Raw genomic sequence first — 22,401 nt, 5'->3', positions numbered from 1 at the left:
TTTTCCAGCTCTGCTATTTATAACTCCAACCCAGAAATGGGGCCAAGAAGAGAGATAGGAAACAATTTGGCACAACTGAAACGTCACTTGCTCCCACCTCCCCTTCCTAGGTCTCTCTTACTGGGTGTTGGTGTTGGGTATATCCATGTGCCCATCTTTCCCTCTCTCTCACTGTCTGGTTTTGTCTCATCCGAAACTCTATCTTTACCCTTCTTGTCTCTGTCCATTGGAATCCTTCTAGATTGTTTCTCAGTGTCTCTAATGTTTCCTCTGCCCGCTCAAACACTGTCATATTCTTAAGATTCTCTCTTCTCCCTCTTTGTCTTAAAAGCTCCAATACATGTTCTCCCTAATTCCTCTTCCTAAGTGTCCATTTTCTCTCTTTCTTCTTTTTCCAGGATTATACTTTTAAACAATTGATTTTTAATAGGCTCTCACTCTGCTGCCCAGTGGGACAATCCTTGCCCTGGGTGAGTTACTATACATTTGAGAGTCTGTGCCTCCATCTTGGCAACACTACACTTGTATCCATCCCCTCCAGGGGAGTAGCATACCTCTAAACAGGTGCTCTCCAGGTAACACAGCAGACTGGCCCTGAGATCCTACTCTTATCATCCCCCAGACATGCCCTCTGCATCCCTTTTCTATCTCAGAGCCCTGACATTGGAGAAGAGCTGATATGAGCATGCAAAAGAGTAAAATCAGGATGGAACCCAGACTCCTGACACTCGGCCCAAATATCATCCAACTGGGGTCAAAATGCCTTTAGAGGGGTGGGGGTGGGGGGAAGGAGAGGGTGGGATATATTGAGAGAGTAACATGGAAACTTATATTACCATATGCAAAATAGATAGCCAATGGGAGTTTGTTGTATAACTCAGGGAACTCAAACCAGGGTTCTGTAATAACAGAAAGGGGTGAAATGGGGAAGGAGGTGGGAGGGAGGTTCAGAGGAAAGGGACAAAGGTATACCTATGGCTGATTCATGTTGATGTTTGGCAGAAACCAACACAATTCTGTAAAGTAGTTATCCTTCAATTAAAAAATAAATTGATTAAAAATAAATAGAAGTTTTTTTAAAATGCCTTTAGAGCCCCAAATGCCTCCCTCTCTCCACCTGCAGCTCCTGCCTCCCTCCATCTCTACTCTGCTGATTCTTGCTAAATCTGAGGTTGAGATCAGATGCCAAGAATCTGCTTCTGACCTCCTCTGCCCAAATATTTGAGAAGTCACCTTACCCGCCACAGGAGGAAGGAGAAGGAAAGAAAAGAGAGAGAGAGGCCACCCAAAATTAGCCTGACTATAAATAGTGGGGCAAGGGAGGGCAGGGAACACGCAAGAGTCCCAGACCAGCCTAGTAAATTTAGACGTGTAGATTTTCCCTAAAGGAGAAATGAAGCCAGATTTGGAGTGGAGAGCAGTATTTCAGATTGAGGAGGGAATGAAGAAGCCGGAGGAATCCAGAGGACAGAAGAAGCTTAATATTCAAATAAATAATCTGCCAGCGAACCTTTCTTTTGAATTCGGAGTTCAGGAATTCATTAAATTAAAACTAATGCTGATGTTGTATGATTCCATTCACATGACATTCTCAAAATGAAAAACTATGGAGATGAAGTGATTGTCAGGGGACAGGGATGGGGAAGTGGAGGTGTGAATATAAAAGGGTAGTACAGAAAGTTCCTTCATGGTGATGGAGAGTTCTGTAACTTAATTTTGGTAGTGGCTACTGAATCCATCTGTGGGATAAAATTACATTGAATTATAAATAAAAGCATGTTAAAAAAAAAAACTGGGGAAAATCGAATAGGCTTATAGCCTAGTTAACTGTATAATATCTATGTCAGAGTCCTGGTTTGGATATTGTGCGACAGTTATATGAGGTGTCACCTCTGATGGAAGCTGGGTGAAGAATACACAGGATTTCACATACTACTTTTGCAGTTTCCTCTGAGTCTACAACGATTTCAAAATAATATCAAAACATTTTTAAAACTTTATAAATGTCCAGACCCAGCAAAGACTCTTGCCATTTTCTGCCAGCCCCTCCCCCCTCTAAGAACCCCTTGCCCTCCATCTGGGCTCCCTATTTTTCAGCTCCCCCAGACCACACACTGCCCAGCTGCCATCTCTAGGTGAGCAGCAGACACTTCCAGAACACACACTGCGGGGTTAACATCTCCCTCCACCTAATCTGGCAACAGAGCCTTGGAGCAGATGTCCCAGGGTCAGCCTCTTCCTCCACAGCATAGACAACATGAGGACTTTCTCACCCCACCCACCTCTCCAGCACTGGAATCCTTCTGCGGGCCTCTGAATGTCTCCTGTAGCCAAAGTTTGAACTATGGGTGTGGCTGGGAGAGAAAGGCTATACATGTGATTGAGGGCAGTCAGTGGGGAAATGACTTGACCGCTCTGGTCTTTAAAGATCCCAGGGAAACCCCTTGTGTCTTGGGGAGAAGGACTGGGAGATCACTTCCCACGGTGAGCCATTTAGACTGGGCCCCTTTTCTCTGAGCACTGGCCTCAGGCCAACATTTGGAACTCAGCCACACCACCAACGGCCCCCTCTTGAAGCCCAGCCAGATTTCCCAGTATGAGAAGCCTTCTCCACTCACACCATGTCCTGCCTCAGTCCTCACCCAATCCCTAACTACTCAGCAGCTTCCGGCCCTAAGGCTTGGCCCAGCCAGTCAGCCTGAAGCTTGCTAATTAAAGCAAGCTCTGAAAGAGAGGCCTGAGAAGAACAGAGAAATGAGTGGACAAAAGGAATATGGGGGCACATTCACTGATTCTAAGAGGAAAAATAATCTGGGTGGGAAAGTGTAAGCAGAGGTAGGTCAGAAAGAGATTTCAGATTTCAAGAGTCATTTTCCTACTATGCATGCCACCTGTGTCCATCTCTACCAAAGGCAGGTGGAGCTGAGCCTCAACAACAGTAGAGACTGACGTTAGACAGTGAGCCACAGGGGCCCAGAAAAAGAGTAGGTGGAGGAAGACCCTGGAGAGATCAGCTGGAGTCCCCAGATACAGGTACCCATGTCCTCTGCTCAGCTCTAGGGCAAAGGAACAGTCAGTGTGTGGGAAAGGAGGGTGGGGCTGATGTCCGCAGAGCCCTGGCAGTCTCTATACCGATTATGAAAATGTCAGGTGGTTGTGCCAAGGGGGTGAGGGTAACACAGGATGGGCCTGGCACTCACCATGAGTCATCCTAATCTTAAATTACAGACTCACCGCTGAAACCCCCAACGCCAACCCCCCTCATTAGCCCCTGCCCTCTGTTTCACAGGTCCACTTGTCACCATTCTCTGCCACCCCTTCCAACCTCTGCTTTTCTCTCCCAGCTTGGGGAGTGAGGCACCGGGCATCTTCCAGTCTGCCTCCAATTTGCTTGCTCACTGCAGTTGGAAGCAAAAGCCAGAAGGGGGGAGGACTGGCAAGGCTGCCCTGCAGTGCTCTCATTCTTCCCGCTTCTATTGATCAGCTCCTCTCTGGAGTGGAGCCTCTTCCCAAACATTCCTCCCCTGCTGGTATTCCCTTCAACTGATGCTGCACAGGCATACAGAGGCATAGTGACAAGAGACAGGGAGCTGTCCCCCAAAGTGCTCTGGGCCTCCCCCTGCTGGGGTCTTTCCCATGGTTTCTGCAGTATAGTACAGTGGTTACACTCAAGCTCTGGCATCAGATAACCCGGCTCTGTATCCTAGCTCGACCACTTATGTGCTCTATCACTGCACTGCTCTATACCACAGATTCTTCATCTGCACATTGTTATACTTCACACGACTATTCTCAGAATTAAATGAAATAATACATGTAGTGATTCACACATGGTATTAAGTACTCAGGAGATGTTGTTAAAGAAGTATCAATATAATAAGCACAGACACACAAACACAATATCCAACACTTTTTTTTTAATACTTATTTATTTGCCTGCATCAGGTCTTAGTTGTGGCATGCGGGATCTAGTTCCCCAACCAGGGACTGAACCCAGGGCCCCCTTTATTGGGAGTACGGAGTCTTAGCCACTGGACCACCAGGGAAGTCCCAGTACCCAAGACTTTTTATTCAGAGTTTTTATTTTGGCACTTAATGTTCTGCTTTCTGCTGCCAGTTAACCACTTCACTCACTAATCCTTTGACAGCTGGGCAGCTCCCTGGGATTTAAGATGCTGTTCTGCGAAGAGTTGAATGAACTGATCAGTAATCTTCAACTCTGACTCAGAAATTCAAGAATGTTCTAATCAGTCAGCATCCATTTCTCCTCCCCCTGCAAGTACATATAATGAAGTCAATTTTCAACCATGTAACTGAAGTGAGAGAACACCAAAGTTTTGAAAACAGCTTTAGATATGGTTTAGTGCAGTGGTTCCCAACCTTGGGGGCACATTACATTCACCTGAACAACTTTCTAAAAAATACTTGTACCAGGCCTCCACCCTCAGAGATTGGTCACGGACCAAGGCATATTTTTTAAAACTTCCCCAACTGAGTCTAATGTTTAGCTAAGGCTGAGAACCGCTGATTTAATCCAATCTTCTAATTTTACTAAGGAGAAAACCAACATCCAGTGTGGATACGCAACTTGCCCAAAGCCACCCAGCATGTCGGTGTACGGTGCACCAAGAGAGAATGTTGTAAGAGCGAGCACGTGTTGGTGATGTTTATAATTTTTTCTCGTTGGGGTTAATCCCAGAAACACTTCTTTAGTTCAGAGAGGTGTTATATAATTTACCTTCTACTTTGGCAGCAGCACTTGTTCTGCTGGTAAGACTGAAATAAATGGGCTCGCATTCCCTGACCACAAAAGGACAGAGATGGAATGGCACATTCACCACACATAGCCAGCCAAATTAGCAAAGCTCCCTAGGAGGCCGCTGGAAATGCCTAAAACGCTGAGGGACTCTGGCGGGGTGGCGAGAAGAGACAGGGCTTGAAGAGGACAGCATTCCCCCTCTAGAGGGAGGAGCTGAGGATTCACTGAAAACCGGCCAGAGCTGCCAGGAGGAAAAGGCCAGGGAAGGAAAAGAATTTCAATTAGTCCTGGGAACCTCTGCTCCCCCAACAACCGAATCATGATAGCCTGGCAACAACAACCCTCCTAGGATCCAAAGGAGATTGAAAACTGTTCTGCAATCAGAGTACTAAAGAAAAAGTCTCCCCACACTTCCCAAAGTGAGTTCCCAATAAAGACAAGAGCTCACCTGCTCCTACTATCATCTCCCTTCCCAGCCAAGATCCTCTCTACCTATCACCCCAGGTCTCAAGAGGAGGGCGGTTCCGGGCCTCACGTGACATTGCGGCCACGTGACCCCGGCCCCGCGGGAGCCGAGCGGCGAGTTCCAGTTCCGCGAGTCGGAGGGGGGCTGGGCACGCCCTGCCCCGAGCCCGCCGCGACCATGCTGTCCCGCTTGCTGAAAGAACACCAGGCCAAGCAGAATGAACGCAAAGAGCTGCAGGGTAAGCCAAGTATCCAGCCCGCCGTTTTCTCTCCCTCCGCGGCCTAGCCTCAGCCCGGAGCCTGGATCTCAAGTAACGGCCCAGATCCGGGGAAGGGAGCGGGCTTGGAGGAGAGGAAATTACAGGAGCTTTGGTTGGGGGGGAGTTCCGTTCCCCTGCCAATGGCTCTGGTCCCTTTAGCAGCAGTAGCGTCCCCCTAGGCAACGTCCCCCTCGCTGTGGCCGCAGTATCCTAGCCCCGCCCCCTGTTCACGGAACGCTGTGCCAATTGGTCTAGGGGGCCGCTCGTCCTGGAAGTGGGAAGGAAACCTCCTGAAGAGAGGAGGGTGTTGAGGACCCGACAGGACTGGGATTCTTGGAGGCCTGAAACTGCCGGAATGGGGATGGGGCCCTTGTGTCCTGAATCCATGCTGGGAACCCCAGAGTTACCAACCTTTAGGCCAAACCAGTGGGGAAAATGTGCCTGAGAGTCTGGAGTCCTGGTCGCTGCCAAGGACTCGTTAGCGTCCCTGGGCGAATCGCTTCCCTTCTCAGGCTACCGGTTTCCTCACCTCGAAAATGAAAGGGCTTGCTTTATGTTTTGCAAGGCCCTGTCAGCTCTGGCACTCTGGAATGACTTGAGGTGTTCCCATAGCTAGCAGAATAGTAATGAATGGGTGGGAAACCTTAAGCATCACTCCTCAAGAAAACAAGTCTCCTGTCTAATCCCTTTTCCCCTTCCACCCAGAGAAGAGAAGGCGAGAGGCCATCACTGCAGCGACCTGCCTGACAGAAGCTTTGGTCGATCACCTCAATGTGGGGTATGAACCTCTTCCCATCAACAGGAACACCCCTCCACCCAAGTTTAGGCCCTGGCCTAGCCTTCAGTCTGCTCCTGAGGGGATGAGCTGTTCCTCTCATTCCCCTACCCTCCCCCACCCAGCTTAACTTTTATGGAGAGAGTCTTGAGTCAGCTCTGACCCCTAACATTGGGCAGGGGGGAGCAGCTGTGGTCGGTGGAGAAGCAGCCAGATTTCCCCTTCCCAACAATAACCGCCCTGGTGCTCACGACTTGATGCCATCTGGCCTCGTCCCTTCACCCCTCCAAGTCCAGCTGTCACTTCCAGCGGGAGGGAGAGCACCATCCTTCCCCACAGCTTCCCACCCTCTCCTTCTTCACCTCCCACCCTCTGGCAAGTCTGGAGAGCAACTGGCAGGAAAGAGATGACACAGCTGGTAAGGGTGAGGGCAGAACCTATGCCAGGAGCCACCACAGAGCCAGGCTGACACTCCCCCATCCTTCCAGGTCTCCAGAGACCACCCCTTGCTCCCATCCTAAGTAAGGATGCCAGTAATGACCAGATACATGGGAAGGAGTAGAGAACATTGCCTCTTGACCCCAAGTGACCCAGAAAAGTGCAGAGATGATGATTTGATAGCCAGGCCATCTGTTGGGAGAAAGGAGGCAGTGTGATACCTTCTACCCAGGGCAAGTGGAATAGCTTGGTTGTGAATTCAGAGGCTGAGTCACCCAAGTGAGCCAGGCAGGGACTGTCATCTTCATTGCTCATCTCAGGAAGATTAGGGGAAGAGAAGGCTGTGGTTGGGACCTCTGACCCCCCCTCCAGTTCTCCCCCTCCACTCAGTGTGAATGAGAGAAAGCAGGAGGTCAATGGGAAAAATGGGGATTTCAGGAGCTCCCAGGGGAAACTTGAAGCATTGGGAGCCCCCTGCGATTCCTGTTTCAGCTCCTATAACACCCCGCACTGTGACCCAGCTGTCTCCCAAAGAGAAGGGACAGGGTCGACGCCTTCCCTCCCTCCCACATTTGCGCCTCCTGGGCTCTGCTGTGAGGTTGGCCTAGGCTTCTCCCACTTCTCTTTGCTTGGGGCCACCCTATGTCCAGCTTAGAGGGCAGCTAAGCCAAAGCCAGATTAGAAAGCCTTTTGTGTTGCTGCCCACAGCTCCTCTCATTCCCGGGAAAGGAAAACAAAGGCTCAGTCTATCTCAGCCCCTGTCAGGTGTCCTTCCCACTCTCTGGAACAACCCCCCCCGCCCCCCGCCCCGCACCAACCCCCTTGCTCCCCTCCAGCCCCCACAGATTCCAGTGGGTGGGGGCACCGGATGTGGAGTCTACCAGCTGACCTAGAGCTTTGGGGTGGAGGATGAAAGATTCCTCAACCAATTAGGGAGAACAATTGCTGCACAATTATTGCGGGGGTGGGGGTGAGGAGGCAGAGGACTGGGGATACCAACCCCTTGGCAGTAATGGAACTGCAGCGAACCGTGATTGAGGAGAAAAGAAAGACTATTGCCTAGAGCAGAAGGAAGAGAGAGTGCGTGTGTGTTCGTTCATCTGTGTGGGCGATAGGATGGCTGGGAGAGAGACAGAGCCAGGAAGCAGCCCTTGGGATGTCTTCTCTTGACCCTGAGTTCCTGGGGAGGGGGTTGCTCTCCCATCCCACCCCGGATTCAGGGAGGGGCCCAATTTCCCTTCCCAACTTCTTGCACCGATCCCTGGCCTCCCAATCATTGCCAGATGTGTCCCTGCTGCTGGATTTTCCCAGCCTCCCCACAGCCCCTTTTCCCTCCCAGCTTCTTCCCCAGTGGTACCGCGTCCACCCCCACCGACCAAGTGCACCCTCCCTTCTCGCCCCCGGCTTTGGGAGCTCCTTTCGGGGCAGGAAATGGTCTGTATCTAGTTAACTCTCCTGGGAATCCTGGGAGTGGAAGGAAGGGACCGGGCTCACTTGTGTGCACTCGTAGTCACTTGCCGTACATCCAGGAATGGCCGAAATCCCAAGGTTTTCTCCAGCGCGACTGCGGAACAGCCTACTGCCGCAGCCCTGGGATGTTAGTTCTGGAGACCACTCCCCACCAGCTGGGTGAGATGGCCTCCCTCCTCCTCCAACCTCTAGTGTGGCCCAGGCCTACATGAACCAGCGGAAGCTTGACCATGAGGTGAAGACCCTGCAGGTCCAGGCAGCCCAGTTTGCCAAGCAGACAGGCCAGTGGATCGGGATGGTGGAGAACTTCAACCAGGCACTCAAGGTAAGCCACACTGCCGGCCTCACCAGCCTCATCCTATGACCCCATTGACTCATCCTATGAACCCCTCATCCTATGAACCCCTCAGGGGCTCCCCTCTGGGCTGGGGTTAAGAATGAAGTGGGGGCAGTCCCAGAAAGCCCAGAATTCTGTGGCCTCAGTGCCACGGAAGTTAGAGGAAGAGGTAAAAGCAGCTGGAGGGTCCAAGCAAAGCCCTTTCTAGGGGATGGATGGAATGTGCCCCCATCCAGCCCCTGGAGCCACACCCCACCCACCCTTACTCTTGGGCTCCCGCCCCCTCCCTTCCAGGAAATTGGGGATGTGGAGAACTGGGCTCGGAGCATCGAGCTGGACATGCGCACCATTGCCACTGCGCTGGAGTACGTCTACAAAGGGCAGCTGCAGTCGGCCCCCTCCTAGCCTGCCTGCTCTCCCTGCCCCTACTCCTCCCACCTGCCCCAGGTGGGCAGGAGGGAGGCTGACAGCCCGTGAATAAAACACAAGCCTCCATTTCTCCGTGTTTGTCTCTAGGAACTACTAGCTTAGTGTAGGAGGGGCGGGGATGGAAGATTCAAAGGCTCTTCCTCTTAAGAGACACTACCAAAATTTTGGGTGTCTTTTTTGGGTAGGGACTGGAACTAGCTTCCTGTTACAGTCTCAACTCTCTTCTCCTCCTCGGGCCTGGTACCTGTGGCAGGTACCTTCCGGATAAGCTGAAGGTGGGAGTTCCCCACCCCTCCCCAGAGGAGGGCAGTGGGCCCCAACCCAGGACTTCCGTTTCCGGCAGAGGAGAAACGAGACAGGGAGCAGGCCTGGTCCGGCTCTGGCTCTCTGCCTCTCCTCGTGCTCACGGCCTCTCCCAGCCTGGTGCTAAGCAGTGTCATGAGTCTGGACCAGGTGGGAGATTAACTCTTGGGTGTGGGAGCACTTCAGGGCAGGGAGGGGGAGGAATGATAGGTCCAAGGTTACTGACAGAGGGGGGCAGCTGCCATCCTGGACAGATACCCTCGTCTTAAGAATCCGTGACAGAGAGAGCCAGGAAGCCCCACTAGAAAAGACCAAGCGAAGGGGGCAGCTGGGCGCTCCTGGCTGGTGCCAAGCCCTGGCTTCAACCCGCAGGCCCAGCTTCCCTGGCTCCTCCTCCCCCACGCCCCCGCCAGCCCCACATGCACTTAATACTTCTGGCAGCCAGTCCACCCGCCACGGACTTTGGCCTTAGCTGTAGCTAGTGTGGGAGCCTGGGAAGACCTGGACCACAAGTTTCTCAAGCAAAACAAAAGGAGCAGCTTCAGGTGCTATAGTATCTGCCAACAGCTTTCCCCTGAGGAGGTAAGCAGGGTGCTGGGGGGAGGGGAGGGGCAGTGGCTCTGAGAAGACTAGTGATATTGATAACTTAAAGCCTAAAGCTTGGCCTGTGTCCCCTCACACTTTATCCCCTTTGATCCTCCACAGCTCCCTGGTGGGCATGCTGGGCGTTAGCCCTACTTGGTAGATGAGAAAACAAGTTCAGAGACACAAGGCAGTGCTCAGCCTCACACAATAAGTTTGGAGCCACCAGGACTAGAATGCAGGGGTCCCTTATGTGTTTCCAAAAACAGGGCTTAGCTGGTTTAGTGGGAGCTAAGAGGCGACAACAAACAAGATCCCTCTGCCCCCATGCAGCTGGTCTGCGCAGGACCCAGCTCATGACCTTTCAGTTAAGTTACCCACAGATACAGGGTCTGCCCAGATCTTCACTTTACTTAGATGAACCATAGTTTGTCTGCAGGTTATCTGCCAAGCAGGTAATTTGTCAATTTGCTCAAACCAGAGACTTCCAGCTAGGCAAGGATCTGAGGGGTGAGGGGTGAGGGCTGGCGGGCCAGCGTCAGCTAGACACGTCCCCCGGCCCAGCCTCGGCTGCCACCTGCAGGTCACCTGGGCTCCAGCCATGTGGCTGCCTCTGCTGCTGGCTGTCTTGCTCTGGGCAGCACTGTGGTTGCTCAGGGACCGGCAGTGCCTGCCGGCCAGCGATGCTTTTATCTTCATCACCGGCTGTGACTCGGGCTTTGGGCGGCTCCTTGCTCTGAGGCTGGACCAGAGAGGCTTCCGAGTCCTGGCCAGCTGCCTGACACCCTCGGGGGTGGAGGACCTCCAGCGGGTCGCCTCCTCCCGCCTCCACACCACCCTGCTGGATGTCACAGATCCCCAGAGCGTCCGGCAGGCAGCCAAGTGGGTGGAAACGCATGTTGGGAGAACAGGTGAGTGTGGCGGGGGCCACGAGGATAGGCATGTGAGGTGTGCACACATAGGGGGCTGTGGGAAACCAGAGAGACTGTGGGGGGAGTAACAGGGCTCAGATCCTCCCGGGAAGGAGAGGGGCCGTGGGAATGCCTCCCCTACCCCACACCTCTCATCCCCGCACAGGGCTGTTTGGTCTGGTGAATAATGCTGGTGTGGCTGGCATCATTGGGCCCACCCCATGGCAGACACGGGAGGACTTCCAGCAGGTGCTGAATGTGAACACACTGGGTCCCATCGGGGTCACCCTCGCCCTGCTGCCCCTGCTGCTGCAGGCCCGGGGCCGAGTGATCAACATCACCAGTGTCCTTGGCCGCCTGGCAGCCAATGGAGGGGGCTACTGCGTCTCCAAGTTTGGCCTGGAGGCCTTCTCTGACAGCCTGAGGTGAGGGGGGCAGGGACTCCACTCCCAACTCAGGGGGAGCGTGCTCAACCAACAAATTAGCAGCTGCCCACCACATGGCATGGTGGAGTTTAGGGCTTAAGAGACAGTTTAGGGCTCGACTTCCAAGATTCTGATCCCAGCTTTCACTCGTGAGCTTGGTGAACTTAGTCAGTTACTGTTTTTTTCCGAGTTTGTTCCTCCTGTTAAATCACGATGAGGCCTGCCTCATGGGTGAGTAAAATGAGGGTATATGTGAGGCTCCAGCAGAGCCTGGTACATAGAAAATGCCCCCAAAATGCCACTCTTAATGTTATTGTTACTAATGATAACTATTACTTAGCATGAGTACCTTTACATAACACTTTCTCATTCAATTCTCCCTAAAATCCTGTAAGGATAGGTGTTAACACCCTTAGGGGATGGGCTTCCCTGGTGGCTCACACAGTAAAGAATCTGCCTGCAATGCAGGAGATCCAGGTTCAATCCCTGGGTTGGGAAGACCCCCTGGAGAAGGGAATGTCTATCCACTCCAGTATTCCTGCCTGGAGAATTCCATGAACAGAGAAGCCTGGTGGGCCAGTCTGTGGGGTCGCAGAGTCAGATACAACTAAGGGACTCATGCACACCACACAAACATACCCACAGTCACCCAAGCCCACACACTGGGGGGGGTACTGGCACGCCTACCTGCAGAGGCTGGTCCTCATGTCCTCTGGCCCCTATTTAGACAGTAACGTTCAAAGTCCCATGAGAGTACAATGGAGACTCGACAACCGCAGGAACAGGGCCTGAATTTGGAACAGACCTCTGATTCCCTCAAGCTGAGCCCGCTTCTCAAGGAAGCCTTCCTCTGTCACCATCACTCAGCAAATAGCATCAATATCCACTTTTGTCCCTATGCCTCAGTCATTTCATTTTCGTTTAATCAGCATCATGGAAATATACTTTCAACTTGGACTTGGGTAGTCTGTTCTGGGTACTCCCACTTTCCCCCAGCAAACACCAGTCTAATTTTTCCCCAGCAGAGAGAGATCCAGCACTTTGGACCCTGTGTTTTGGAATCTAGGGAACATGATTCTTCCAGTTCAGGAGTTGGCAGATTGTGCTTCCAGGGCCAGATCTCTAGGCAGCTGCCTACAAGCTAATAATGGCGTTTGCATTTTTAAATAGTTACACTATAATCAGTTATATAAGTACCTACATAATATTTAGATCTGCAATACTGAAAATATTTACTCTCTGGCCCTTTAAGAAGTTTGCTGGTCCCTGCTCTAGGTGCTAGAAGAGCATACAAAAGGAAGAAAAACTCAAATAAACCTCCTTGGGACTTCCCTGGTGGTCCAGTGGTTAAGACTCTATGCTTTGACTGCAGGGCGCCCAGGTTTGAACCCTGGTCGGGGAACTAATATCCTGCATGACACAACATGGCCAAAAAACAAACACAAATGATGCTCCACCTTCCCTCTGACGCGCTTGCCCCTCATCCCATGGCAGTGGGGATGTCTCTTCCTGTCAGAAATCCTTTTCCCATCTCAGCATCCCTACAATGTCCCTGAAGGTCCTCTCCCTATACAGACAAGAACCCAGAAACCTCTCTCTGCCCTCACTCCAGGCGAGACGTGGCTCCTTTTGGGGTACGGGTCTCTATCGTGGAACCTGGCTTCTTCCGAACCCCTGTGACAAACCTGGAAACTCTGGAGGACACCCTGCAGGCCTGCTGGGCACGGCTGCCTCCAGCCACACAGGCCCTCTATGGGGAGGCCTTCCTCACCAAATGTGAGTAGCTGGGCCCGCGAAGGGGCGCGTGAAGGGAAACAAGGGTGCCGGAAGGCCAGGCCTGCATCAGCCTGCTGGGAGGAAACATGCAGGGCAGTCAGGGAGGGGATGAGGGAGAACGGGGTGCCATAGGAGAACACCCCAGCCATAGGCAACCTGCCCACACCCTAAACTGGGGAGGGGACTGAGAACCCCAGGCGACACGGCCTGGGGGGTTGGAGCAGGACAGGGGACACTGACCACAACCGTCCACTGGGCTGCAGACCTGAGAGTGCAGCAACGCATCATGAACATGATCTGTGACCCGGACCTGGCCAAGGTGAGCAGGTGCCTGGAGCACGCCCTAACTGCCCGCCACCCCAGAACCCGCTACAGCCCAGGCTGGGATGCCAAGCTGCTCTGGTTGCCAGCCTCCTACTTGCCAGCCAGCGTGGTGGATGCTGTGCTCGCCTGGGTCCTTCCCAAGCCTGCGCAGACGGTCTACTAAATCCAGCCCTCCAGCAAAAGACAGTTGTTCAAGGCAAGGACTCTGATTTATTCTGTCCCCCCACCCTGGTACTGCCTGGTGCCTGGCATAAAACAGTCACTCAATAAATGTGTATTATTCAAAACAAAAAACACTGTGGGTGGGCAGAAATGAAGGTGCACAGTGGGAGTTCAGTTCAGTCACTCAGTCATGTCTGACTCTCAGTGACCCCGTGAATCACAGCACGCCAGGCCTCCCTGTCCATCACCAACTCCCAGAGTCCACCCAAACCCACGTCCATCGAGTCGGTGATGCCATCCAACCATCTCATCCTCTGTCATCCCCTTCTCCTCCTGCCCTCAAGCTTTCCCAGCATCAGGGTCTTTTCAAATTAGTCAGCTCTTCGCATCCGGTGGCCAAAGTATTGGAGTTTCAGCTTTAGCCTCGGTCCTTCCAGTGAACACCCAGGACTGATCTGCTTTAGGATGGACTGGTTGGATCTCCTTGCAGTCCAAGGGACTCTCAAGAGTCTTCTCCAACACCACAGTTCAAAAGCATCAATTCTTCAGCGCTCAGCTTTCTTTGTAGTCCAACTCTCACATCCATACATGACCACTGGAAAAACCATAGCCTTGACTAGATGGACCTTTGTTGGCAAAGTAATGTCTCTGTTTTTTAATATGCTGTCTAGTTTGGTCATAACTTTCCTTCCAAGGAGTAAATGTCTTTTAATTTCATGGCTGCACAGTGGGAGACTGACCCCATTTAACTCCTAACCTAGGCTGGGGCTTCCCTGGTGGCTCGGTGGTAAAGGATACACCTGCCAAAGCAGGAGAGGCAGGAGACATGGGTTCAACAACCACCACCACCTAACCTGACATCCTCCAGGGTCTCTGGCGTGTTTAGTACCTGCAAAACATCTAGTACCCACAAGGGGGCGCAAGGGGACAGTCTTGTGTGTTTGAAGCTGCACCTAGAGTCGTGGCCACCAGAGGGTACTGTTGGATGTCTCCTTTCTGTGTGAAATAAGGTTGAAGTCGAGTGTTACAAGAGTGGGAGAGGTGGTGAAGAGAAGTCAAAGCCAAGCTGGGTGGTTTCCATGGAAAAACAGGCACCCACCTCTTAAATTCTTCTATTATCTAAAGTAAGTCAAGAAGGACATAAACTGGCTGCACAGGTATAAAAGTGACTTGTCACCACCCTGAAAGAAGCTAGGCCCCCTTGAGGATTAGTGAAGCAGGGAGTACTTCCCTGGTGGCTCAGACAGTAAAGCGTCCGTCTACAATGCGGGAGACCTGGGTTCGATCCCTGGGTCCGGAAGATCCGCTGGAGAAGGAAATGGCAATCCACTCCAGTACCACTGCCTGGAAAATTCCATGGACAGAGGAGCCTGGTAGGCTACAGACCATGGGGTCGCAACGAGTCGGACACGACTGAGTGACTTCACTTTCAGAGGTGGACAGAAGGCTGGGGAGAAGATGTCGAAAGTGGATATAGGCTGGCCTCTCCCAGGTAGCTGGCCTCTCCCAGGTAGGACCTTTGTAGGGAATCCCATTGACTTGGGAGACAGTTTCATGAACCCTTCAGCACTGAGCCTGGCAGCACAGGAAGGGCAGTGGGCCTCAACCTCCTCTGGATCCCCACATCCACTGCCAGACCAAAGAAAGCCTTGAGCAAAATCCTCCTTTCGCCCCACCCTTTCCCAGAGGTGCCTTTCCCAGGCCAGCCTTTCCCAGAGGTGCACACAGAATAGGGTCCCAGAGGATGGGAACATGGATAAAGAGGGAGAAGGGTTAAAGTATCACTTTTTAAGACAAACTGAGACTCCTTCTCTTTGGGGTCTGAAAAAATAATCCGTTTAATTGAAAAACCTGGAGTATATTGCCCCACTCCCCTGGATGAGGGGGCTGAAGAGACAGACCCCCTACATCACCTCATAGCCACTTCGGATGCTCTTCACAAGGCAGCATGCTAAGACAATACCCAGGATCTAGAAGAACAGAGAGATGGGGGTGAAGAGGAGTCAGGGAGGCAAGACAGAGACCCACCCAAGAGACAACCAGGGCTCCCCTCCACAGACCAGCCCCCTGCTCAGCACCCTCCCACTGCCCCTAGTTCCCAGATGCCCAAGGGTGCCTCTCACCTCCACAAAGGCAATGCCCAGGGCTGCCGCAGCCACCACCAACACATTCTTCCTCAGCCAGGCCGCAATCTTCTCCACACAGCCCTGCCGGGTGGCAGGCACACAAAACAAGACCCCGTCAGAAATTTCCCACACCCCCCTGCCTGCCCACCTGGCTCCCCCACCCTCTGTCCCTTTCATCCCAGCCCCAGCATTACCAGATTCCCTCCCGATCCCTGATGCCCAGTTTCCCAGAGCCCCAACCTTCTTCACCTCCACCCCTGGTCCCTCTCACCTCCTGAAACATTTCCCAGCTTCCCCAAGTCCCCTACTATCTCAGCCCCCTTCCTACCTCAGTATGGATGTCCTTCACGACGAAATGAACCCCACAGTTATGAGTGATGTTGACGCAGCAGGAGTCAGGGACTCGACTGGCCATGGTCGGGATCTTCTCCCAGTCTGTGTAGTTAGCCGCCCCGCAGCACTTAAACTGGGGGAGAGTGGAGAGATGGGGGGAAAGGCTGTTAAGCGACCCTCCATCTTCAACATGGAGGTAAGAATCTCCTTCTCCTACTACACCTGCTCCCAGCAACTCCACTCACATCTTTCTGCATCTTGTCCAGGATCGATGCCGTCTCATTGGCTTTTGGATAATTCTTCATCTGCTGCCGGAAGTCCTTATCAAATTCTGATCTCACCTGGGAATAGGGAGGAGCACTGTGGAGGTCAGGACTCAGGGCACCTGGGTCCCAGAGCAGCCAGGCCTCTGAGGCAAGGACTTCCCCTTATTCCCTGCTTACCTTGTCTCTAAACACATAGCCAGCAATGGCTGCAGCCACTTCAACTAGCATGATAAGGGACAAGAAGATGGCAAACTGCAGGTGCAAAGGACTGGAGTCAGGTTTGGAGTCGGGGTGGGAGGGCCCTGCCGGTCTCAGGAACATTCAAGGCTTCCCTCAGCCACCCACCCTCCAAACCCTGCCCAGAGAAATGCCCTTTCGGCAGCCCCAGGCACCCACGCTGGCCCACACCCACTCACCGTGATCATAAGACAGTAGTTCTCCTTGCAGGCTCCACAGCAGCCCACAAAGGCCACCAGGAAGAGGAAGGCCCCCACTGCGATAATGACCACAGGCAACAGGAAACTAGGGGTGGCCCCATGGGTCATAGTCTGATTCAGGACGAGCTGGGTCGCTACGCCCACAGCAATCAGTCCCACTGCACAGGCCTGTGAGGAGCAGGGCAGGTCAGGACTCGGAAGACCCACCACCCACCAGCCCCCCACGGTGGAAGGCGGCGGGTGACCCAGGACACAGACTAAGCCCACTCTAGAGAGACTGATTCTCACACCTCCAGGAAACTTTTGACAGTGGGAGAGGAGGCTGACCCATCCTTGCCCCACCGTGAGGGCTAGGCAAACTGTTCAAGGCTCTCTGGGAGAAAGCCATCAGGAGGAACCACACCTTCCTTCAAGCAACTGCTCACAAAATGCAAAAAAAGAGAAGTTTCCAGTAAGCCCTAATCCCAGGACACACATGCCTCACAGAGCAGTGCTTCCTTTGAGCCTCTTCCTATGGGCCTCCAGGGCTCCCAGAATTGCCCTCTCACTATCGTCATCAGCGACCACATCCTCACCAGCTGTGAGAAGGGCTCCTCAGGCCTCCTGGGCCTGGGAGAAGGAAGGGGTTAAAGGGGTCAGAGTAGTCGGTCCCTCCCTGGACAAACAGTAGCCTCTCAAGCCAGGAGCCCAGGACTGGAGCAAGAGATGGGCAGAGCCCTTACCCACCCCGAGCGGCCCGGAGGGGTGATGAGGGAATGAAGAGGGATGAAGGGGTGGCGGGAGAAAAAGAACAGAGAAGCGGGGAGCAAGGGCACACTCGAGGCGAGGCGTGGGGCGGCGATAGCATCAGAACTGGCAGTTGGCTGGTTGCCCCACTGCCCCATATCACAGGAGGCTGGGTCACCAGACAGGAAGGGCCCGGAAGGCTTACGGTGGAGACCGGCCATTGTCGGCCCAAACCAGCCTCAGAGGTTCCCGAAAGCTGGAGGAGGGGACGGCCGCGCTGGCTTCGGCTGTAGCCCGGGCTTCTTCCTCCCACATCTGGTCTCCAGCTGCCTTCATTGTTGGCCGCTCAGCCCTCATCCCTCCGGAGCCAGGTCCCCCTGCACCCTGCCAGCGCGCCCCCGCCGGCCCCGCTCCCCACTCACGCAGAAGGCCAGCAGGAGAACGTAGAGCAGGAACTTGACACATTTCATTCCTCCTTCCACAGCCATGGCTGCCTGGCCTGGGACAGAGAGGCGCGCAGGGGGATCAGAACCGGTCGAGGCGGGATCTCGCTTTCCGAGCTCCCCGCCGGCCCTCGAAACCTCCCCTGCGCCGCCCCCATCCCCGGCCCCTCCCACCCGGAAACCCGCGGTCAGATCCACGTCTTCCAGCCCCCTCTTCCACCCGCAGGAGAAGGGTGGGGGCGCCCGCAGCCCAGCCCGGACCCCGCCCCGCCGCCTCCCGGGGGCCGGGGACCCACCCGAGGGCGCCGGCAGCCGCCAGGACCGAACGCCCACCCTCGACCCTCCAGCCCCCAGGTGTTAAACACCCCTCTCCACTCAACCAGTCACGGAAAACTCTCCTCAGCCCCAGCCCGACCCCCGGGTCCTTTTCCCTGGGTTCTCATCACCGAAGAACAGAAATGCGGCCGGCGCCGCCGCACCCCAGCCCGGCCCGGGCCTCCGAAACTTCACCAAGTTGCAAAGTTGGGAGCGGCGGGGAGCGCGGCGGATCTGCGGAGGCCTGGGGCGAGCCCCCGAGCTGGGGGCGACCGGTGACCCCCTCCCCACTCCCCGCCGCAGCCTCGCGGACCCCGCGGCCTCACCTGGGCTCCGGCAGGCTGTGTGCTGCTCTCCCGCCGCCGCTCAGGGGCTCTCTAGCTGCGCCCCCAGGCTCCGGCCCCGCCCGGCGCGCGGCCCCGCCCCGGCTCCAGCCACAGCCCCCTCCCCCGCCGAGTGGCCTCCAGCCTCCCTCATGTGACGCGGGAACAGCTGCGGCCTGAGTCACTGGGCTCACATGGGGAAGGCCAAGCCCCCCGCCCGGTCGAGGCCACGTGGCCCCCTCCCGGAAGACAGCGCCCACCCCCACCAAGCGAGGGCACCCAGGGCAGGACCTCGGGGTGCCTGAGGCCCTTCTGGCGCCCCCAGAAAGGGGCCACCTCGGGGTAGGAGAGCGGGACCCGGCGCCGCCTGGATCGCTCTGGCTCAGGGAAAGGGAGGAGACATGTGAAAGCCAAAGGAAGGAGAAGCCGCCCGGAGTTACTCTCTGAGCGCCGGGTCGGGCTGCAGAGCTGAGGCGAGATGACCAGATGGTCTTCAGAAGGCCGCCTCATCCTCCACCCAGAGCCCACCCTCGTCCTCTCGCTCCAACACCTTTACAGCCCCCGACCCGTACCCCGGAGTCAACAGAGGAAGCTGCTGGCTCTCTGGGATCTGGTGGGGCCAGAATAAACTTTAAGAAAGGCTCCAGCCTCACAGCCTCCAGCGTTCTAGAGTGGGTGTTCCTGTCCCCCTCCTCGGTTTTCTGGGGCTCCAGAGTAATGAGCCGAGAAGTGGAAGAAGCCCTTCCCAGGACCATGTCACCCAGCCAATCAGGACACGTCAGAGTCAGGCTCCTCCCTGTGTGGGAGGGTGGCCGAGGTGGCCTCCCACCCCTCCTGAATCTCCCTGTTGCAATGGTCACGCGGGCATGGCGTATATACCCTGGATTGCCCCATCCCATCCTGTTGGACAGCCCAGAGGGTAAGGCCAAGAGAGGACTGAAAGGTGAGGGGGTGGTCTCAAGCTGCCTCCCTCCCTGTTAGCCATGGTGGTCTCCAGGAGCTATGTGAACAGTTCAAGAATGTAACCAGCCACTACAACCTTCCTGCCCCGCCTGGGCCCCCGTCCCTTAGATTCTTCTCATCCAGCCTGAAGAACCATTTCCTGAGCCTCAGTGTATGTCAAGGAAGGAAAGAAACTAAGAGCAAAAGGAAGGCAATCTGGGCTGGGCTGAGAACCAGCTTCCAGGATCACAATCTTCCAGTAAGACACACCAAGGCCCTTCTGGACCTTGCATGCCTGCGTGCATGCTAAGTTGCTTCAGTCCTGTCCAACCCTGTGCAACCCCACAGACTGCAGCCCACTAGGCTCCTCTGTCCATGGCACTCTCCAAGCAAGAGCACTGGAGTGGATCGTCATGTCCTTCTGCACTTCTGGACTTTGCTTCCCACTTATCACCACAGGTGGGCTGTGCAGGAGGAGCCAAGATGCTGAAGAAAGGAGTATTCATCTGTATCTGCCAGCCATGTGCTGGGCACAGGGCCAGTGAGGCAAGAGAACTGGTGGCCCCGTCCTGTGCCAGCAGGCAGAAGCAAGCCCACACTGTGAACAGAGGCAGAAACCCCTGGTGACAGCTGGACGAGCTCAGAGGGAGGGACAGGTGGCGCCTCTGCCCCAGAGAAAAACAAAACAGAATGAATTTCACCGAGGTGGTTGGTGCTCTCTGAGGTGTATGTATGTGTTAGTCACTCAGTCGTATCTGACTCTTTGTGACCCTATAGACTGTAGCCCACCAGGCTCCTCTGTCCATGGGATTCTCCAGGCAAGAATACTGGAGTAGGTTGCCATGCCTTCCTCCAGGGGATCTTCCTGACACAGGGATCGAACCTGCGCCTCTTTTCTCTCCTGCACTGGCAGTCGAGTTCTTTACCACAAGTGCCACTTGGGAAGCGCCACTCTCTGAGGTGACCTTAAACAATAAAAGGGCAGTCACTCAGTTCCAGGGACGAGGAAAGGGCCAAGTGTAAAAAGGATTAGTTTTAAAAGTCCATGGCAGGAAACTTCCTGGTGGTCCAGTGGTTAAGAATCTGCCTTGAGGTGCAGGAGACACTGGTTCAATCTCTGGTCCAGGAAGGTCCCACATGTCACGGGGCAGCTAAGCCTGTGGAGCACAGCTACTGAAGCCTGCACTCCCTACAGCCTGTGTTCCGCAACAAGAGGAGGAAGCCACTGCGATGAGAAGCCCACACACCACAAGTGGAAAAAGCCCACATGCAGCAATGAAGACCCAGCACAGCCAAACACAAATCAGTTAAAAAAACAAAGCCCTTCCAGTGCAGGGGCATGGGAACTAAAGATCCCTCATGGCATATTGGGGATGGCTGGCTCACAGGGCTGGGGAAGGATGTGGTGACAGATGGTGGGCAGGGAGGTGGTCTGCAGTCAAGATTGAGAAACTTAAGCTACCAAAACACCAAGCATAATGCTTGGTCTTTGACTGAATCTTCGCCTAAACAAACTGACTATGAAAAACATTTTAGGAAGAACTTGTCATTCAGTTGCTAAGTCATGTCTGACTCTTTGTGACCCCATGGACTGCAGTCTGCCAGGCTTCCCTGTCCTCCATCTCCCAGAGCTTGCTCAAACTCATGTCCATTGAGTCAATGATGCCATCCAACCATCTCATCCTGTCACCCCTTCTCCTCCTGCCCTCAATCTTTCCCAGCATCAGGGTCTTTTCCAGTGAATCACCTCTTCACATCAGGTGGCCAAAGTATTGGAGCAACTAGGCAAATCTGAATATAACTGAAGATTAGACATGAGAAAATGTTATTGATAGTATAGGAAATTTTCTCTATTTTTTTAAAGATGCATGCTTTAAATATTTTTTATGCATTTTAAAGATGCATACTTTAAAAATATTTCAGGGTGAAATGTCACATCTGTAATACTTCACAAAACAACAGAAGAAGTGAAAAGAAGACAGTGGGATGTGTACATCCACGGCTGATTCGTGTCAATGTATGGCAAAAACCACTACAATATTGTAAAGTAATTAGCCTCCAATTAAAATAAATAAATTAAACTTTAAAAAAGAAGACAGTCTGGGTGACACGACTGTTAAGAACCTAGTGGCTGTGTAGGGTGTGTTCTCAAGGCAAAGGGGAGGGTGGGAAATTACCAAGAGGGTGAACGCCGACCTCCTGCTGAAAGGAGGAATGGATGCTGGTCCAAGGGAGGGCTAATGAAGGCCAGAACCAGGGAAAGGAGGGGACGTCCTGGGAGGGGCCTTTCAGAGAGAAAATCAAAACGGGGTGACTGCCCACCTGTGGGAGCAGAAGAGGAAGTGGGAAGAGTCTGAGATAACTCAGAGTTTCCAGACCTGGGAGCCCAAGGGAGAGGTGGTGGTCACCGAAGGCAGGAGGTGCAGCCGCCGGGGAGAGATGCCCCACCTGGAAGTAGGAATGTGAGACTCAGGAGAGAGGAGCAGCCAGACTAGAGACAGAAAGTGGTACTGAAATTCACAACAGTCAGACTAGACAGAGAAAGTGGTACTGAACTTCACAGACAGGGTGTCCCTGCTGACTCAGGGGTAAAGAATCCACCTGCCAATGCAGAAGACATGGGTTCGATCCCTGGGTCATGAAGATCCCCTGGAGAAGGGAATGGTATTCTTGTCTGGAAAATTCCATGGACAGAGGGGCCTGGTGGGCTACAGGCCATGGGATCGCAAAGACTCAGACACAACTGAGTGAGTAAACAACAGCAAATGCACAGATGGGTGAAGGCCAGGGCGAGAGAACATTGAGACAGGATTTCAGAAAACCCTTGCGTTTAAGGAAGATGGGGGAGGGGTCAGTAGCAGTAAGTGATCCAAAAGGGAAAGGAAGTTGTGGAGCTGGGCTCCTCACTCTGCCAGGCCCAGTGCCAGGCACTTGGAGCCATGAGTTCTCTCAATCCTAATGACAACCCAGTGAGGGCTGTGTGATTTGTCCTGTTTTGAAAGTGAAAGTGTTAGTCACTCAGTCGTGCCTGGCTCTTTGAAACCTCATGGATTGTAGCCGGCCAGGCTCCTCTG

General features: G+C 53.9%; 3 protein-coding genes across 4 annotated transcripts; 2 read left to right on the top strand and 1 right to left on the bottom strand.

Annotated features, from left to right (window-relative positions):
• The first annotated feature begins 5,304 nt into the window (after positions 1 to 5,304).
• BLOC1S1 (biogenesis of lysosomal organelles complex 1 subunit 1) lies at positions 5,305 to 8,999 on the top strand. The gene is made up of 4 exons (XM_052640698.1): positions 5,305 to 5,463; positions 6,190 to 6,262; positions 8,360 to 8,492; positions 8,799 to 8,999. The coding sequence occupies exons 1-4, from the start codon at positions 5,403 to 5,405 to the stop codon at positions 8,907 to 8,909; spliced, it is 378 nt and encodes a 125-aa protein (XP_052496658.1). The 5' UTR covers positions 5,305 to 5,402; the 3' UTR covers positions 8,910 to 8,999.
• A 183-nt stretch (positions 9,000 to 9,182) lies between these two features.
• RDH5 (retinol dehydrogenase 5) lies at positions 9,183 to 14,030 on the top strand. The gene is made up of 5 exons (XM_052640060.1): positions 9,183 to 9,818; positions 10,402 to 10,729; positions 10,896 to 11,154; positions 12,767 to 12,930; positions 13,194 to 14,030. Exons 2-5 carry the CDS (start codon positions 10,420 to 10,422, stop codon positions 13,415 to 13,417), a joined length of 957 nt encoding a protein of 318 aa, XP_052496020.1. The 5' UTR covers positions 9,183 to 9,818; positions 10,402 to 10,419; the 3' UTR covers positions 13,418 to 14,030.
• A 1,206-nt stretch (positions 14,031 to 15,236) lies between these two features.
• Positions 15,237 to 19,028, bottom strand: CD63 (CD63 molecule). Of its 2 annotated transcripts, none has more exons than XM_052640062.1 (8): positions 18,958 to 19,028; positions 17,727 to 17,803; positions 16,558 to 16,746; positions 16,319 to 16,393; positions 16,121 to 16,216; positions 15,871 to 16,008; positions 15,540 to 15,623; positions 15,237 to 15,386 (listed from the first exon to the last, which is right to left on the bottom strand). In XM_052640062.1, the coding sequence occupies exons 2-8, from the start codon at positions 17,790 to 17,792 to the stop codon at positions 15,321 to 15,323; spliced, it is 714 nt and encodes a 237-aa protein (XP_052496022.1). In that variant the 5' UTR covers positions 17,793 to 17,803; positions 18,958 to 19,028; the 3' UTR covers positions 15,237 to 15,320. The 2 variants fall into 2 exon arrangements, with proteins under 2 accessions (XP_052496022.1, XP_052496021.1); XM_052640061.1 differs by lacking the exon at positions 18,958 to 19,028 and adding an exon at positions 18,389 to 18,507.
• Positions 19,029 to 22,401: the final 3,373 nt, after the last annotated feature.

This window comes from Budorcas taxicolor, chromosome 5, assembly GCF_023091745.1.
Source record: "Budorcas taxicolor isolate Tak-1 chromosome 5, Takin1.1, whole genome shotgun sequence".
NCBI classification, from domain to species: domain Eukaryota; kingdom Metazoa; phylum Chordata; class Mammalia; order Artiodactyla; family Bovidae; genus Budorcas; species Budorcas taxicolor.
Note: the sequence above shows the minus strand (reverse complement) of the source record. Positions and strands in the feature narration are given on the sequence as shown.